The 18,866-nt window shown below is 39.5% G+C and overlaps 1 protein-coding gene across 1 annotated transcript; it reads right to left on the reverse strand.

Moving 5' to 3' along the window:
* Nucleotides 1-10,038: 10,038 nt before the first annotated feature.
* On the reverse strand, nt 10,039-13,454 carry pigm (phosphatidylinositol glycan anchor biosynthesis, class M; the record flags this gene model as incomplete). Its single annotated transcript, XM_083901620.1, has 8 exons — nt 10,039-10,235; nt 10,335-10,436; nt 11,228-11,382; nt 11,505-11,608; nt 11,697-11,943; nt 12,024-12,144; nt 12,273-12,446; nt 13,284-13,454. The coding sequence occupies 8 exons, from the start codon at nt 13,452-13,454 to the stop codon at nt 10,077-10,079; spliced, it is 1,233 nt and encodes a 410-aa protein (XP_083757746.1). The 3' UTR covers nt 10,039-10,076.
* Between the last annotated feature and the right edge of the window lie 5,412 nt (nt 13,455-18,866).

Here is an 18,866-nt window from a genome sequence, read left to right on the forward strand (position 1 = left end):
AGCCAAATTTGTGTTTGTGTACTTGATTTTACAGCATCGTAGCTTACAGTGCTCACTCTTTCTTCCGACCATCCATGAATAAGGAGAGTTTTGAAAATTGGCCTTGCTTGCTGCAGCGATATAAAGTACAGTTTATGCAATTTGTGGACCAAAACATGTTAAAGTACTGGTGAGGCCAAAGCTTTAAATAGTTTCACATGTGTTTGTTAAACTAGACACAATCTTATTAGACACATACTAGCAGCAGGGGGCACAGTCAGTAAGTGGGCCACTAATGTTCTGTTGAGCAAGGCATCAGTACAGGTAACCGCTCTGTACTTGCTCCATGGTCCTGACCTTGTCTTGGAAGCACGAGAAGGAACAAAAAAAATTCAGTGTGCACAATAAGAAAAAAGAATAATGACCTCAACGACTGGACAAATTTAACAGTCAGTGTGAATTTTACATTTAACAGCATTCATTTGACATGAAAAGAGACGACAATTCAATTTAAATCACACTTGAATTTGCCTTTAAAGCAACACTATGTAACTTTTGCTGGACATACAGACGCTGCAGCAAAAAAAAAAAAAAAAAATATATACATATATAAGCAGATTTTTGGTGACCTTTGAAGCTTAATTTATTTTTGACAAAACTTCAAGTGGTGGGATATATTTATTATTATTGTTATAATTCTACAGCCGCATGACAGCAAATTGGTTAATGCCATCCTAATAATTTTAATTTGGTCATTTCTGTTGCTTGAAAAGTGTTGAATGATATTCAACAGATAATCTTTTTAAGTGACCTCACTTTAGAATTGCAATTGTCAGTTTGAGTTGGTGACTATAGTCAAGATACACAATATTTAACATCACAATAATGCTGAGCGGGTTATTTTAAGGTTTCACAGTGTTGCTTTAAATGGACCTGGATTTAAAAAAAAAAAAAAAAAAAAAAAAAAAAAAACTGCATCAGTTAAATAATAATATTAATTATCAGTTGAAGGTTTGCTTGCACAAGTGTTTGACTGAATTGAAGGAAGAGTCGGTTTTTCGGGTTTAAATGTAACAACAAAATGAATTTATGTCATTTCAGAGCTGTAGATGTGACACTTTTCCTTTAAAAAAAAGAAATAATAATTAAAAAAAAACACAGATGTTGTATTCACAATCAGTGTTTTTGCACAAATTAATGAAAAGCACCAAAATGATTCAGTGTCAGAGTGTAGTGGTTTTCGGAATTGCACTACTGGGAGTCATTCGGTTGAAGTTTACCCAGACAGGGTTTTTTTTCCAACATGCACAGCTGTACAGGGTGTCACTGATTTAAATGTGTATTTTTCTCTTTGTTTGTGTTCATTTCAATAAATGTTTGACAACTCGTATTTATTGTAAGAGGCAGATGTGCATAATTTAAAGTTTTGAAGGCTTTTCTGATTCACTAAGGTAAATGAATATGGCTTTTTTCCCCCCTGCAGTCTTTTTGATATGTTTATAAGACTGTCATACTTGTCTCATGGAGGCAGTAGCTGCAAGGTAGCAAACTGTGTACATATGCAGTGTCTTCCAGTGTTTCTATGTGTTTTTGCAAATGGGAATTATCTATTAAAAGACGTTTCTTTTTATGGAAAATACAGATGACGTGTTGTTCTTTCAACTTATTTGAGTGAGGCACGGCAGTCTCTCTACTATTACAAAAGAAAAACATATTGCATCAGTTTTCTTTGTTTGTTTAGTAAGCTTCTGTTTCAAAAGTACAAATGCATAAGCTCAGTGTGTTTACATGAAATTAAAATAATTATTGTCATAGTCCAAACTTTAAAAATATGTGTATAATCCATGTTGGTCTGGCTGAAATTTAGTACTAAATAGAATTTCGCAAAGTCAGGCTATCGTTTATCGTTGACTAGTGTCAAGCTAGCTTGAGGGCTCTGCACCTGTGCCACAGTTCCCAACCCCCTCCTTGAACCCAGAAGTAATAGAGGAAGCTGATACATGAAAGAATGAGACTACAGCAACAAAATCATGCACATTCACAACAGTAAATAGAAAATATATATTAAAATGTCATATTTTAAAGTCCATTGATAAATGGTGCTCGACATGCTAACTAGCTAACTAGTTACTAGCTAAACCAGAAACTGCCCGACATTAACAAGCTGAAACGGCGCATTGCCACCTAGCATACTGGAGACAGACCCACTTCATTCAAAAATGGATTTTCCTTAGTACTTGTAGCAGAACGAGGAGTGGAGTCAAGCTACGACCTTAGCTCGAGTGCATGTAACTGGCTTGTTTGTTGTTTAACACTAATGACACTTTTACACTAGCTTGGCTTGGCTCAATGCTACTCAGGTTTTGTTTTTTTCTTTCCCATTAGGGATAGTAATACTATGATGTTTGGTGCTTGTGTTTTTTTCTTTTTTTCTTTTCTGGCAAAGTGAGCTGTGCCCGATAATAAAATGTGACGTCAGCAGACTGCAGGACCAAACCGAACAATGCCAAACGGTAGTAGTTTAGTTAAAAGGACGAAAGAAATCCTGAAAACATATAATAACACAACAATTCAGCAATATTTAACAGAGGAGTCTGGTGTATTTAGTGACATCGCTGCCAAAAGCTGGCAATCGTGAGCCGAATCACAACCCGTTCAGTCGTATATCAATTCAGTGACTGTGTCAAACGGAGTCTGCTCTGGTCATGCATGAAGTCCTGCACTAATCTCTTTAATTAGCTCATTCTGATGATTCAATACACCCAAAAAGAACTGCTTTGCTCGTCAATAGTTTGTGTGTTTGAGCAGAATAGAGCTGAATAGTGCTATAGTTAATAGTATAAGTAGTAACCAAAAGTGCACAGAAAAGGCTTAGGTAAAAACTACAAAAATCAAAACATATTTATTTTAAGGAGGCAATTAAACACATAATACTTATGACATGACTTTTAAAATGTATAATAAATATAGAGCAAAAACCACATGATCAGATGAAACAGATGATCAGAGCAAATCATGTAAAGAAAATACAAGATGATTTTAGTAACCTAATGGCTTCCCACTCTCATCATGTGAAAACATTATTTTGATCACTCAACATCCGTGTCTCTTAAGCAGCGTTTACGTTTTTTTCACATATCTCAAATGTGGTCTCATCCTTCAGATTTGTGTCTCTATTAATAATTAATATTCAGCAGAACAGGATCCAGAGTATCTCTATAGCCACATTGCCTGTATGATTAATGTGCTGCAAAGTTGGCGTGACAGCGCCTTCACACGATCTGGGAAACTTAACACGTCGTCTCTCACCGCTGTCTGGGACCAGGGCTCGAGGCCAGGGGGGAGCGCGGGCACCCACAGAGACGCAGAGGCAGTGGGCAGAGAGAAGAAAGAGATGTTACCCTAAAAGCTGTGGTCAAATCCTCATCCTTGGGATTCCCAGGGGAGCTGGATTTCTATCTCCTCTTTGAAAAAGATGCTGAACGCTCACTGCGTTATTTATACACTCTGAACACTGAATACACTTTGAACTGCAAATTCAACATTTTCACACATTTGGGATACAATATATAAGCTGCGTTGTAGTAGATTAAAATCTCTGACACAATGCAACATTTATTGTACATATTCTATATGTGTTAAATAAAAAAGTATGATTTTTTTTAGCTGTTATAACTGATGTGTTTGTATTTGTTTAATATTAGAGATTTCACACAGAGTGCGTGATTCCCCTTTACAATTCCTTGTCAACAGGAAATCCATTTATTGTTCAGAATAAAGACCCCATAATGATAATGTTATGTCTGTGTCCTGTGCAGTTATACTACATATATTATATTTACACCAAGTGTCATAATTATGTCAGTACCAGTTTTATGTCTTTATTAATTTTAATAGAATTCCCCAATTTAGCATTTTCAGAATTTCAGTTTGGATCCAGTATCTTGGATACATTAGTGTGACAGTATTTTGGTCATAAGATTGTGTTTTATGCTGTTCTGCAGGTTTATTTAGAAAACTGCATTAGGAATTGCAAAGGACTACCTGTCACAGGCAAAGCTGTGACCCCTCAAGCTATAGTCACCCACACCTGACCTCATTCAATTCACTGCACTACAAATACTCCTGTGTTTCACAGTCTCACCACAGTGTTTGCCCTCCATAGTTAGGGAGCTCATTAGATTCTTGTCTCATCAGTGACAAAAACTGAATTGACCAAGTCCCCATAATCACAATTCATTCATTTGGAAAAAAGTGCAGTTTGCTGCTTCACTCTGAGAACACTGTTTAATAGCCATGTTCATGTCTACACACAGGTGAAACCCAACTCAAGTGTACATAAGTATAACCACTCATCTCCTCCTGGATATTCTCTTTTTTGAAAAAAAAAAAAAGGGAGGGGGGGGGGGCAAATAAACAGTCTGCTTCCTCCTGCAGTTGCAGTCCTGAGGGTAAAAAACAGTGTGTCCGGTAGTTTGGGGATTTGTGTTGGGAAAGAACCTAAAACAAATGTACTGTTTGTGACCTTCACAGGAAGTGTTCAGGGGCTTCTCTTTGGAAGTTTGCATACGGCACTGCAGGACTATTTGCCCCAGGGTAACAGCAACAGCCACTGTCTGCTGCCTATTCAAACAGTACCAGTCCTTCAAAACTTAGGGGGTTGGGCTATGAAAAAACTTTTCTTATTTAAAGCCCAAAATGTCTATATACTGTATATTTGTATATACATATACATATTATACACTACCGTTCAAAAGTGTGCGGTCACTTAGAAATGTCCTTATTTTTGAAGGAAAAGCACTTTTTTCAATGAATATAACATTAAATGAATCATAAATACACTCTATACATTGTTAATGTGGTAAACGACTATTCTAGCTGCAAACGTCTGGTTTTTAATGGAATATGTACATAGGTGTATAGAGGCCTATTTCCAGTGTTCTAATGGTACATTGTGTTTGCTAATTGTGTTAGAAGGCTATTGGATGATTAGAAAACCCTTGAAAACCCTTGTGCAATGATGTTAGCACAGCTGAAAACAGTTTTGCTGGTTCTTTGACGAAAGGGCAAAATTATTATTTTGAATAAAAAGCAATATCTCTAATCTTGTCAGTGTCTTGATGATATTTTCTATTCATTTTGCAACTCTTTTGATGAATAAGAGTGTGACTTTTAATGGAAAACCCACATTTTTGAACAGTAGTGTATATACATGTACTGTGTATATATATATGTATATATATATATACATATATATGTATATATATGCATAGTATTTTAGCTATTCGTAGGACTGCACTTTTCTGAATAGAGTTCTCAGATGTTCTTCCTGGAATCTGTTGGAGCCACTTTCCAAATTTCAACCACATTTACGCGATGATCGGTTAATATGCCCTTATTCCGGTAATGAGAAACCTGAATAAGATAGCTGGATTATGCCAGTATTCATTGGAATATTCAGACATGTATGCACCTTATCCTGGGAACTACTGGGGCATGCCCTTTTTGTGCACCATGGGCAAAAAAACAAACAAGAATATGTCGTTTTGAAAGAGATTCACATCATGAGACACTTTAATGGAAGACAACATTTTAAGAGCAATCTATTCAAAGTTCAAAGAAAAAATATTTGCTAAAGCATTTGTTATTTTAAAGTCAGGGCACACAGAGGACAAAAACAGCTGCATCTTCACTTAAAAATAGCAGGGCAGAGCATGCATGCATAGTTCGGCTGGGTAGTGGACGCTACAGGGTGTCACGTATACAGGACTTTGATTGGGTTACGGTCAGTTGTTCATGTAAGCAGCTCATAACCCGGGGTAGGCGTGTTGGCGTCCCATGTGCAGTATGCCTGCACAGCCTACACCTGGGGTCCTGCCTCGTGTGGTAGACCCCACTGTCACCTGTGCAAAAGACAGGAGCTCTAAAGTGTCCACAGTGTGGATGTAAACCTGATCCAGGGTTAATTTAGGCTGAATTAAGGAGGAGCATCCAGCTGCAGCCCCGGAGAACAACACCCTTGCGTGACAACAACACCCTATTGTGATGTAAGTGAGAAAAAGAGAAACTAGCTAAGCCTGTATGAAGGAAGAAGGAAGGAAGTTTGGCTGTTTGAAGCAAAACATCAACCAATTCATATACAATAGTAAATATAAGCCATAGCATACAGCACTCATGACGCCCGGCCTGCGACCTTTAAAAGCATTTAAGTACAATAAATAATATTTTATTACAATTTTAAAATAAACAGAACCTTCAACAGCTTAAACAATGGTGACTGACATGTCATCATTTTACAATAAAGGTTTTTATTTTTATTGTTTGAACATAATTACTTTTGTGAGTTTATTTGTCTTAAGAAAGTAAAAAAAAAAAGGTGTTGTGTTGACTGAATAATTTTTTAAGCCGTAATCCTGCACATGAATTTGTAGATTATTGATTTGTAGCTTATGTTTACTGGAAGACATAAGGTTTATCACCACTGAAGATGAAAGAGTTGCGATCTTTTATTGATCCAGCTCTTTAAAGCTGGTGAAAGTTGTCTTACAGTTGTCATTATACTGAACCCCTTATAAGTGTTGCTTTCTTATTGGACAGGGTTTTTGCAAGAAAATGCTCATGTAGGTCAAAGCGGTGAATGGGTGACAGTGAATGTGCGTGTGCCATGAAACTGTAGAATTCTAAATGGAACTCAGGCATCATTCATTTGAATATTTACACCTGTGATTTGGTGACCTGTCTTAATGTCTCCTGTGCAGAGAGGGCCCATTGTTGCTCCACTAACGTCCGTGGAGTGCTTTGCCTTTGTCTCACTGAAGTCTCATGACTGACATGGACTTTAAATCTTTAATATTCGTCAGCATGCATGCAACTTCCATCACGCCATCTGTATGACACTTGTTCTGCGTGGGGAGAGGGGAAAGATGGCATAAACGACAAAGAAAGGAAGAATGCGAGAACGGAGGTGGAGAACTAAAACCTAGAGGTGAGAAAAGAGAAGTTAGCACAGGGAAAGGGTGAAAACAATGAAATGAGAACTTCCAATCAAGAGGGAGGAGGGACTGCTTGGGGCAAGCGTAGGGTAAGCAAAGTGTTTGATGCTTGTTGACAGCTGTATGTATGTGTGTGTGTGTGTGCAAACCAAGACCTATAATCCTATACCATGCAAGGTTGCGTGACCGTTCATACCCCACTCTTTGCTGCTCCGCACACCATTTGCCCTAATTGGTCACACCGACTCTCTGTGTCACGCACACACACACACACACACACACACACACACACACACACACACACACACACACACACACACACACACACACACACACACACACACACACACACACACACACACACACACACACACACACACACACACACACACACACGCACACACAAGCAGATGCACGAATATGTACATAGACACAACAATGTCCACATCTCCTCTCCCTATATCCACAGTGACAATGAGGAGAATCCTTGAGGGTATATCGCAGACACGCATGTGCATGTATGCACATTATCATGCACATATACACACACCCTACTAAGCATATGGAAGACAGTCACGCAACCCTCCGCCCATCACCCCCCACAAACTTGCCACGTCTGACTGTAAACAACAAACAGACCACGTTACCTCCATTCTCTACCTCAGTGGCGTCTCTTTGTCTGAGGTCGTCTCTGTCAGACGAAACCATTGACCATTGCTTCAAAACACATATAGTCATTTAAAATGAAGATGTTAAACACTATTCATAATAAAATAGAAAAGTGAGCTACATTGAGTCTATGACTGTTTGAGCCACTTTCATCCATTTCCACTTTTTAAGCAAATTCAGTGGCTAAAGGTTCTGGGATCAAACATATGGTACATTTTTAGATAAAATGAGGAGTTTCAATGAAGCTGTATGGACATCAATGATTTGAGCAGTGTTTACCACTGAGGGCCCTCTTTTTAAAGATAGACAAAATAAGTCCTGATATGAGCAAATCAAGCAAGTCCAGTTATTTCTACACTCTTAAAGGATACGACCTGTGACCTAGAAGTATGAGAACCTTCACACATAAGAGCAAACCTATAACTGGTTTCTGGTTATTTCTGTAACACCTAGTGTCATTTAGAATAGGTAAACCACGTGTTTCCATAAGAGATATGTTTGCTAAGTGCATGCATTTGACGTAAAACATAAATACTTGTCCACGGAAGGACTGATTTACGGGTTTTCAAAGTGCGCAGTGGGCCTCTTTTTAAAGGGGCTCCCAATGTACTGTACATGATCATGTAGAACATGATCGCCACAAAGCCTCGGGACATGATCTTTTTATGTATTGAGCAGAGTCTGCCAGTAAAATATGTGAAACTGTGATACAATGTGATTTATTATGAAGTGCCTCTGTGATCAAATGACATAATCAGATTCATATCCAGAGATTTTGTGAAGCTAAAGTGGGTTAATTATTGTGTGAAAGTGGCACCATTTATTTATTTATTTTAACTTTGCAAATCCCTTAGGTCAAATAAAAGCAGTAGCAGAAGCGTTCAAAAGTATTTCTTAAGCCTCGGGGTGCAAAATGATCTGCTAAATTTGCTGCTCAGTGTGAAATGATTTTATATACATTATGAATCCTGGGGCAACTGGCCAAACGAAAGGTTACCGAGTCCAACCTGGTGAGTCATTAAGTAGAAGTGCACACAGCAGCTGATGGTGACTCATGTAACACACAAACACAAACACACACTAATGCAACATGAAAGAGGGTAAACTCCTTCACCAGATAACCAGAGAGCTTCACAAAAATGTCCCCAGAAAGCCACTTAATTAACCTACCACCGCTGTTTAGTAGCTCAAGTTCTCTCACATATACACACTATTATCAGTACTACACACTCTCACTCCCATGGGGCAGGCAAGCCAACATGTTCAGCAGCTACAGGAATAAAGTTAATGCTCCAATAAATTTCATGTGAGATTAGTGGGGAGAGTGTACAGTGAGATTATGGAGCCACTGCCAGCACTGTTGGGTTTGGGTTGTGTTCATGCTCTAGTTGACTGATTAATCTGAGAAGGTTACACAAGGATAGACGCTCTGGGCAGCAGGCCCTTTTCTGATAGGAAAATGCTACCACCTAGTGGTTACAGCTGCGCACTGCAGCTGAAGACAGACAATGTCCTCATCTGTAATCCCAGTCTGGTTTCAGGAAAATCAGTTGATTAATTGCACACAACATCCAAATTCAGTAAAAAATATATATATTTTATTTGTTGAAGTTGGTTTAGTAATGAAAACAGTGACACCAAAACTGAGTGATGACATACAAAAGTATAAAAGCAGAACGTATCATGAATACTTGCTTGTGTAACAAATTTCTTATTTGTACAAAAACAACACGGTCTTCAATATTACAAGAATTCACATATAGATGTAATGTTTAAGTGCTTTGTTTTTTCCAATGTTTTTTTCCAAGATTCACTGCTAATTATGGACAGACTAAAACTTTTTTGTGATAACCTTTTCGGATGAATTTCCATTTCCATTTTTCATGATATTCTGTACACAGTAGTGCAAAACTTTTGTTTCCCCGAGTATCAGCAGTAAGTGTTAAAGTTAACTTCAGTTCTTCACAGTGATTCATCAACATGTGTTGTTGTGATGAGGCAGAGCAATGGTTGTTCAGGCTGTGGGAGAAGTTTCTGCGATCTCACATTTCTGCAGGTATTCTGGGTCGGCCAGCAAGTAGAAACATCTGCTTTGTTGTGAAGTACAGCCACAGGTGGAACACGTGTTAAAGATTTCAAAGAGAGCAGTTTGACGGCCGGAGTGAGTCACTTAGGATTTAAATTGTTTGTGAGCTTTTAATCAGCGGGTTCAATTGAGGATGACTGAAAATACCACAGAGGCTTTGTCAAAACATGTACTACAGTACAAGACTGCTCTGAGCAAAGCTTACCAAGGTTACATGACAAAGTTGTTACCAGTAAAGCACTGGGAGGACTGAGATTCAACACAATACAACCTCAAGTCCATACACTCCATTAAAACTTTAAATGTGGAATGTCTTTAAATCGTTGTAGTGAAGAAAAATCCTTCATCTATCACTCAACTTTTTGCCTCTGTGTTGGTTTGTAATGGACAATGATCTGAATCAAGATGAAGCAGTTGATGATCAAGAAGAGTAATCCAGCCAGCCAGATTAACAGGAAGGTGTTGTAGCCTTCAAACTCCAGGAAATAAGCCGGACACAGCCATAAGCCCTGGTACAGAGAGTGAGAGAGAGGAAGCAAAGTTTCTTCACACCACCGTCATCTTTTTTGGTTCATTCCAAACTTTTCAGAAGATGTAAATGGAATTACCTGACCAGCAAACCAGAGGAGCAGCAGTCCCACTCCCTTCTTTAGAGTCAGACTCAGGTGAGGGATGACCAGAGGAAGCAAGCACAAGTACCACAGGAAGTACTGCAAAGAAAATAAGGACAATATGCAACCTTGTCACGGCCTATGTGTGCAGGTAAAAGAGAAATATAATTTATTTTACTTTATTTAAGTATACTAAGCTAAATTTTAAAATGTGTGTGTTTCAAAATGTGTGTCCCTTTGCTACGATGTTGACAAGAGTTGGACAGAAGGACAACCGGAGAGCATGGAGGCATGAAAACAATTTAATCTTCTCCACTTCTAATCTGGGTTTAGACCACATGTGTCAAACTCAAGGCCCTGGGGCCAGATGTGGTCCGCCACGTCATTTTATGTGGCCCTCGAGTGATTAACTGGTCTTAAAAATCTGTGTTAAAATAGGTCTATGCTGATTTAAGGCGTGCATTGACCATAAACAACTACTTTCCCACAATGCATGGCGATTACCTGCAAAGTGACGGCATCCTGCCACTAGATCGCAGTGTATCACGGTATATGGATCATGTGACGAGTGAAATTGAAATTGAGACTGTGATCGCAGCAGAATGTGTTCAGAAAAGCCACAACCAAAAACCATGTGGCAGTGAAAGCTAGCTTTATTGTGGCTGAAGAAATCACCCGTGTGATAAATACAGAGTTATTTAGCAATATGTTAAGGAGTAGTTATACCTTTAGTTTACATTATATTTGGTTACATTTATTCTGTATGACAGTTACATCTGGCCCTTTGAGGGTAACCATTATGCTGATGTGGCCCTCAGTGAAAATTAGTTTGACACCCCTGGTTTAGACACTTGATCTAAACTATGTCTGTTAATGTTGGGTTTATGTACCTGTGATGTGCAGACTTTGTTGAATGAGACGAAGATGGCCGTGTGGAGGAAACAGGAAAAGGCCAAGTCAGAGCGAAAGGCCCACGATGCTGCCAAAAGCAGGATGAGCTGAGGGAGAAACGCAGCCAGACCAAGCCACTGGCTCCACCTGCTGTCTGCTCCAACAAAGAACAAAAGACAAAAGTATTATTACAAAAATAATAAATTTAAAAAAAGACAACATGGCACATTTGCTGGATACAGAAGCTATGGATGGTTGGATGGATGTATACTATACCTGCAGTGAGGTAGAGCATGTAGAAGTATGGAGAGAAGTTGTGTCTGATGTCCCGTCTGGTCAGGTGGTACAAGTAGGTCTCATGAAGGAACTCCCAGCCATACCTGACAACAGGTGAGGGAGTCGTGTGATTTGGCAATTCTCATTCAAAGTAATGACAAGCACCTGTGTGAATCTCTTTGTCCATCTCACATGTAATAGAAGAGTGCTGTGAGCACACAGAAAACTCCTCCAGCCACACTTGCAAAGACGAAGAGTTCAGAGTTGAGGAAGCTTCCAGTGAACCTGATGAAGCTCCTCCACCTAGACCTCTTTTGGTCCTCTGTTTTTGTGTCTGGGGTGCGCAGGGTCAGAGCGAATGGCAGAGCATATGTGATGGGGTAGATCTTCATATGGACTGACAGGCCGTACAGAATAGCTGCCCAAATGTGACGCCCACCTCAAAAAAAAGGGTGAAAATATCAGCATATTTTACAGTACAAAATTAGCAATAATACATAGCTCCACGAGACCAAATACCTTCCATGCAGAGTAATGTTCCCAGCACCAAGGCTGCAAGGATTGACTCTGCATTTCCTCGACTTGATACTCCCATGGGCAGTGGGTTGAGGAGCCACAGAGAGGAAACGCGAAGTGCAGCCTGAACGTAAAAAGAAACCCAACTAAATGTGCAATGCACAACAAACTTCTTAGTTAAAAAAAAAAAAAGATTATTATTGCACAATTTCTTCAAAGATTTCTGGTCAATAAAACCCCAGAGGAACCAACCTCAGGTGCCTGACCTTGCAGGCGGAGGATTTTGTAGATAAGCAGACCTGAGAGAACATCACATACGATGAACAGGATCTTTCCAAACACTATGCTGAGATAGATGTTGGGGGTGAGAATCCAGGCAAGAAGAGGAGTGTAGCGGTAGGTCGATCTGTTGTATGGGGACTCACCCTGTGGAGTTAAGAAGGTTTAAAAAATAAAAAATAAAAAAAAATTAAGACATGTACTCTCTTATCGGCACAGTTTTCAAAATGTCAACTTTACAGAACATTAAGTTGTATATAAGAGTTGTTTGAGCTCCTAGAAAAAAAAGCATGTATACATTATGTTGTGGTGTGGTAATGACTAGCAGAAACTGCCTGTAATAGGTAAAGAATGGCTGAATAATCAACCATGCAATAATTTAGTTAAACCACAGTGCAGAAATACTGTCTGCCTTTTTCATAGCAGCATTTTGACAGTTCACAGTAGAAAAGGCAAAGGCAATTAAATAAATGTTGAATTCTGTTACATTAGCTTTCCCTTTCAGAGTGCATGCTGGCAACACTGTACCGACTTATTACATTATATTATTATATTACACTATTCGTGGTTATGAAAAAGGTCTATTATTATAAGCCATGCAACCAAATGGTGAAGGTGTATACAGAAGAGTTAGCAATTAAGTGTCTTAAGAGTAAACAATGTTGCAGCCAGTCGAAATTGAGACAAATTCATATACATGTTGGGGGACAACATTAAGCAAATGTTTCAAGTTAGATAGGGTAATATGGGTCAAAGAACCGGAAATAGCAAGTAGTAATGAGCAGGATGAGACACCTGGGTAAACGTCAAAGTGGATTGTGGAGGATACTTCAAAGACATGCGGAAATGTGTTTTTTAATTTAAATCTCATAAAGAGGTAAGGGTGGTGGTAATACTATGCCAACTTTGTCAAGTGTCGTAAAACTTTAATAAGAAGAAACGCGAACAGCTCCAACTAGCTAGCTACTCCACTGCTGCTGTTACCTCAGTAATGAACCTCGCAGCATCTGTAAACACATTGTAGTCAACGTCGGTGTATTTCACCGCCATGGTCCTATCCTGGTGGTCTCCATAAGCGACCAAAGCCAGTCGCACAGCGAAGGAAGCCGAGAAAAGCACACGTTGCTCCGTGAGCCTGGAAATCAGCCGCTCCATGATCAACAACACAGGGACACCAGGTTAGCAGTCAGAAGCTAAGTCAGCTAACAACTCTGAGCTGCTGTAAATATGCGTCCCACTGTGTCATCGCAACCCACAGGCTATTCTGGAAATATTCTCGGCTTGTGTTATTTACAAATTCGAATTATTAGACGCCGGGCATGGATGTATTATTATAAGAACTGGATAGAGCTCCGCCCCCTCTGCCCTGAAGACAATTTTGTCATGGTGGCCACTCTGGGTACTGCAACACAAAATACTCATTGGGCCCAAAAAGCAATTTTCCCATTGACCACAATAGTAAAAGCGACGCATGTAAAAGTGTCCACAGGACACCTCGATACATGAACATAGGCTTTTATATATCTTTATATTCTATATTTTTTAATTCACGGAGTTCCATATTTGTAAAACCTTCCTAACGGCCATAAAAAGTCCAGACAAATATTATTTCCCAGATTGACGTCACAGATGTGTACGAGCACAGCAAAGCGCGGTCATGTGGCGTCTCGGGAACGGCGCTACTGTTTCCGAGACTCATCGTACGGTTGCTCGGTTAGCTGTAACCCTAACCCAAAGGTCTAACTAAGTACACTTATACTTTAATACTAAAGCTTATACTTTTCTTTCTGCCATAAAGTACTAATATTTACACCTACATTTTTACAATTTTGTTTTAGCAGTTGTCTTTGAACTACATTTTTATATTTCATCTTTAGTTGCTGCCACGTTCGTTTGGTGCCTGTGCGCACAAACACATATATGGAATATAATTGTTAAATAAGTGGAATAATCAAGACAAAACCTTAATTTCTTTCTCCAATTAATACTCACTCATTGACTCGGTCAGCAGTTTTCTGCCACGAGCTCCTGCTGCAGTATTGCAGTACATTCCACAAGGTGGTGCTATATCCCTGTGCTTTGACAGTGAGATCATTATTTTGGACCTTTGTGTACAATTATGTCCAAGTGTAAATAAAGCTCTTTTCACTTGCTCATCATGTATCACCTTTTTAATTGTAGCACAATAAAAACTAAGCAGGCAATGAACAATGAACGTCCATGCAAAAATATAATTAACACAAAATATATTAAAATAGAAAAACTTTTACAAAACAAGTTTCTTTCAACACTGCAGAGGACTCCTAAACTGTCCTATTTCTAACAGTAGTGCAAATCTTAGTAAACTATATTTTTAGAAAGACAAAATCACTGTAAACACCAAAATAAAGGTAGTTAAATAAAGTGTACCCATTCCACCAATTTTTGGGAAGTCTAGGTACAGTGGTTTTGCATCAGGACCTGGTCCAAAGTGGTCTATATGCTGGAAAAACGTTGAAATGTGCCTTTATTGCATTTTCACAAATAGAATAAAGGTTTCATAAATGTGTTTTTATGAATCTTCAGGGTCTGTAGATTAATCTAGTCCAGTGGTTTTTGATCCAGACCTGGTCTAATGAGGTCTATGGTGAAATCTCCCCTTTTAGCATTTTCACAAATAATATCAAAGTTTCACAAATACTACAGTGGATGTCATGCAAGGTTAATGTCTTACCTAACATGTCTAAAATGTTTTCACATCAAGAAGAATGATAACTGTGACAACGAAAATTGCACTTTTATAAAACAGTGCTTTTTATGTTTAATCTTTACTTCATTGTCAGTTCAGGCCCTTGTTAAATAAAAGTTGTGACACCACTGATGTATGCAGTTATACACCCACGCATCATCATTCAGGAAGGAAGGAAGGAAGATTATTGTACATCTTCCTCTCACCTCAGTAGACACTAGCTCACACATACACACACAACTGAGCATCCCCATCACGTGTGCACTCACTCACTGTATGCTCATGCAGAAAAACTGACACTGGAAAAATACTGTGATATACGTTATATCGTTGTTTTCACGATGACTGACTGGTGTGACGTCATGTTTACGTGAACCCCGGTTGTTAAAATGAGTCTCGAAAGTAACGCAGTTTTTCCAGTCCAGGCACCGTTTACCAGTTAGCTGCGTTAGCCCCTTTAGTGCGCTACCGTAGCTGTGTACTGCGTATGTGTGCCTCTGTTACTTTCGAGACGCATTTTAACAATCGGGAGCCACGTAAACATGACGTCACGCGCGTCTTTTTCCGGTCAGTCGTCATGGAAACGCGTTAACGCTCCCAGCACTTGCTTAAACATTACCAGGTGATGTGTATTTGTGTAATGAGATGGGGGTGTGGCCTAAAGTCATCAGCACCCTATATGAAGGTGTGCGTAATTATCAGGCAGCTTCTTTACCTCAGACAAATTGGGCCAAATAGTAAACGAGAGATGTGTGGAGAAAATAAATGGACTGCTAAAGACTTAGGTGAAGCTACCAGGAACCCGTTAACCACCAGTGGCGTTGTATTCCAACAATGGAACCTAGCTGAAGTCTCCAGAAGTGAGGAAGACTGAAACCAGATGGTTGGATCACTAATGGACACCTCAAGTCGTGGAGGTGGGGAACTGTTCAGGTATGAACTGCTATTATTAACGATGAAGTAGTTGGACCTTTTGGGGGTAAATATGGACTTAAAATCAACTTCCAAACCTTCTTCAAAGTTTTTAGAAGATGCTTTCTTCAAGCAAATTGTTCAGGAAGTCCACATCATTCAAGAAGGCCATGATTTGTATGCAGGACAAAGATCCATCACATGCATCCAAGTACACTCCGCTGCATCATGTCGAGCCAGGAAAGGCCTTAAAGATGACAGAAGAATGACATGGTCCACTTCTTCATCTGACCTGAACCCTGGTGAGAACTTCTTAAACAGTGAGGTAAGACAAATGAACCTCTTTGAACAGCATCTGGGGGGCTGGGGTCGCTGCTGCATGAAAAGTGGATCAAGTCAACTTTTATTTCTAGAGCAGTTTATGAAAATATAGATTGGCGTGTGAAAAACTCAGAATCATAAAAGAATAAGGGATTTTAGATGAAATAAAAATTATAAAAGACCAGTGTATATAAAAAGAAGAGTTGAACAGAAACAGAATAGCAGGAAGTTTTCAGTCAATCAAGTCGTTTTCTTCTTTTCCTCCTCCATATCCTCTGGTCTGCAAGAGAGAGGAATCAAAAATGAAGAAGAAATAAACGCATACTGTAGTTGCAATATGAATGAATTAGAAATGAACATAACATGGCACTCGCACATCCATAGAATAAACCAGGTTTTTATTGACATTGTTTGACCCAAAGAAGTGGCCTGCTTTGTTTTTCATTACAATGAAATAAACCATAATGAGAGTGGCGTTTGGTTTGTGTTTTAAAGAAGAGAGTAAAACAGTTTAAATAGATGGATAATATTCATGTTTTAATTTTTTTTGCGGAGGCCCATGGCTTGCAGGGCCTTTGTCCCTTTTTAAAGAGACAATGGTCGTTTCCTTAGAATCGCAGGGGTCACCAACGTGGTGCCCGCGGGCACCTGGTAGCCCGCAGGCAGCCAATACGGTGCCCGCGGGCTCACTTCACTTCACCTCACTTGCATGTATCCGTATGATCTGTCAGTAAAATATCTTTGATATTGTTTATAAAAACTGGTAATCGTTAGGAGTAAGCACTGGAATGAATGTGTATGCAGTTGAATGCATAATATTAATCATTTAAATGGTAAACAAACAAAAAAATATTATATGGTAGCCCTCCATATTATTTTTTACCCTTAAGGTAGCTCTCTGACTCAAAAAGGTTGGTGACCCCTGAATGGAAATGTTATATTATGCAGTGGGAAAAAAACAATATGTATATAAATGATAGCCTTCTCACGTGCAGAGCTCAGATGTACTCGTCGATGTATCTGGCTGTATCCATCTTCCGTTTAAGCGCGCCTCCTGTTCGGCGGTGCGTCCCTGGTCGTTGCGGGCGTGCGGAATGTCCGTGTGTCCTATCGGCAGTTGCACCACCTTCAGATGACCCTTTGATGCGGCCATGTGCAGCGGCAGGTTACATTCACCGTCCACCAGGCTCGGATTCGCTCCGTGGTCGAGCGGCAAGCGGCTCTCCTTGCTGGTGGCATTCTGATAATAAAATAGCAATTAATTATCCTGTATAAATATGCTTTTTTATATTGTAGTACATATATATAGTATATACATATACTATTCATGAAGGAATAGATAGGGTGGTGGACCAAGTTCTCTGGGTAGAAATGTTTTCAAGGCAGACAATACTGTCTGCTGATTGTAAGTCGCTTTGGACTAAAGCATCTGCTAAATGCCCTAAATGTAAATGGTTAGCCTATGCTCGCTACTTATCATACTAAAAGGAAAACACATCCCACATTCAGGAACATTTTCACCTTACCCAGAACTGCATTGTCTGTTAATGTCCTCTTTGTGGACAAAGACATGGACTTTTAGGTCATTCTGATCAAAATTACTTTTTAGAGATGACACTTTTAAGTCGGTAACATTTGACTAGAACACAACACAAGGGTAGAATGTATACTGTCCATGTATCATATACTCCGTTTCAGTCAGTAGTGTAGTGGAGGGAATACAACCTGTTTGTGCCCACTGCAACAATCCTGCCATTTTGACTACCACACCTACCCAGTGTTGTAGAATTGCAACAAATATATAACAAGCTCTAAATAAATTTTGACAAATCTGTTCTTGACATTTGATTGTTGTGATGCCATACCTTCAGGTCCCTCTCATGACTATGATTTGGAAATCTCAAAGAAATATAAAAAACAGCTGTTCTTTGGTTCAAGGTTTTTTTTTTTTGATACACATGTTTAGGTAGACACTGTATTCTTCTGGTGTTCTGTGTATTCTTCACTGCCAGGGCACAAGACCCTGTGGTGTCTGAAAGTATGATTTGAGGTCATTACGGACAGCAATTGCAGCCTGCGATTCCCTCGCAGTTGAGAGGCGTCCTGGCTCCAGCAGGTTGTCGTTTCCTTCAACCAGTCTCCTCCATTCTCCTGGCACATAGTCCCCTGACGCAGCTGTCCTATCCACAAAGCTTGGTGGGATGTATCTTGCTGCAGCATCAGTGGAGGCAAGCATGTTATGTAGGGCAATGCATGCTTTGACCACATCCACAGCCTTGTCGGGGTGAAAACCCATGGGCCGTCCCAAAATCCTCCAGCTTGCAGCCAGGACACCGAAGGCATTTTCAATAACTCTCCTGGCCTGTGAGTGGCGATAGTTGTAGACCACCTGTGCAGCATCGAGGTTGACACCTACAAACAAAAAGACATAAGTAAACACTTATACTTACAAAAACAAAGTGTTAAAAGTCATCAGTGTCACAATGTCAGTCTCCTCTCCTCAATGAATCCACACAGCAGCTCGTTAATACATCTTTAATAAGTTTGAAAATAAATGCTAATGAGCCTAGGACAAATAACTAAAACCTTTAGCTTTTGTCGTTGTA

The sequence above is a fragment of the Microchirus variegatus genome (assembly GCF_963457635.1).
Source record: "Microchirus variegatus genome assembly, chromosome: 15".
NCBI lineage: Eukaryota > Metazoa > Chordata > Actinopteri > Pleuronectiformes > Soleidae > Microchirus > Microchirus variegatus.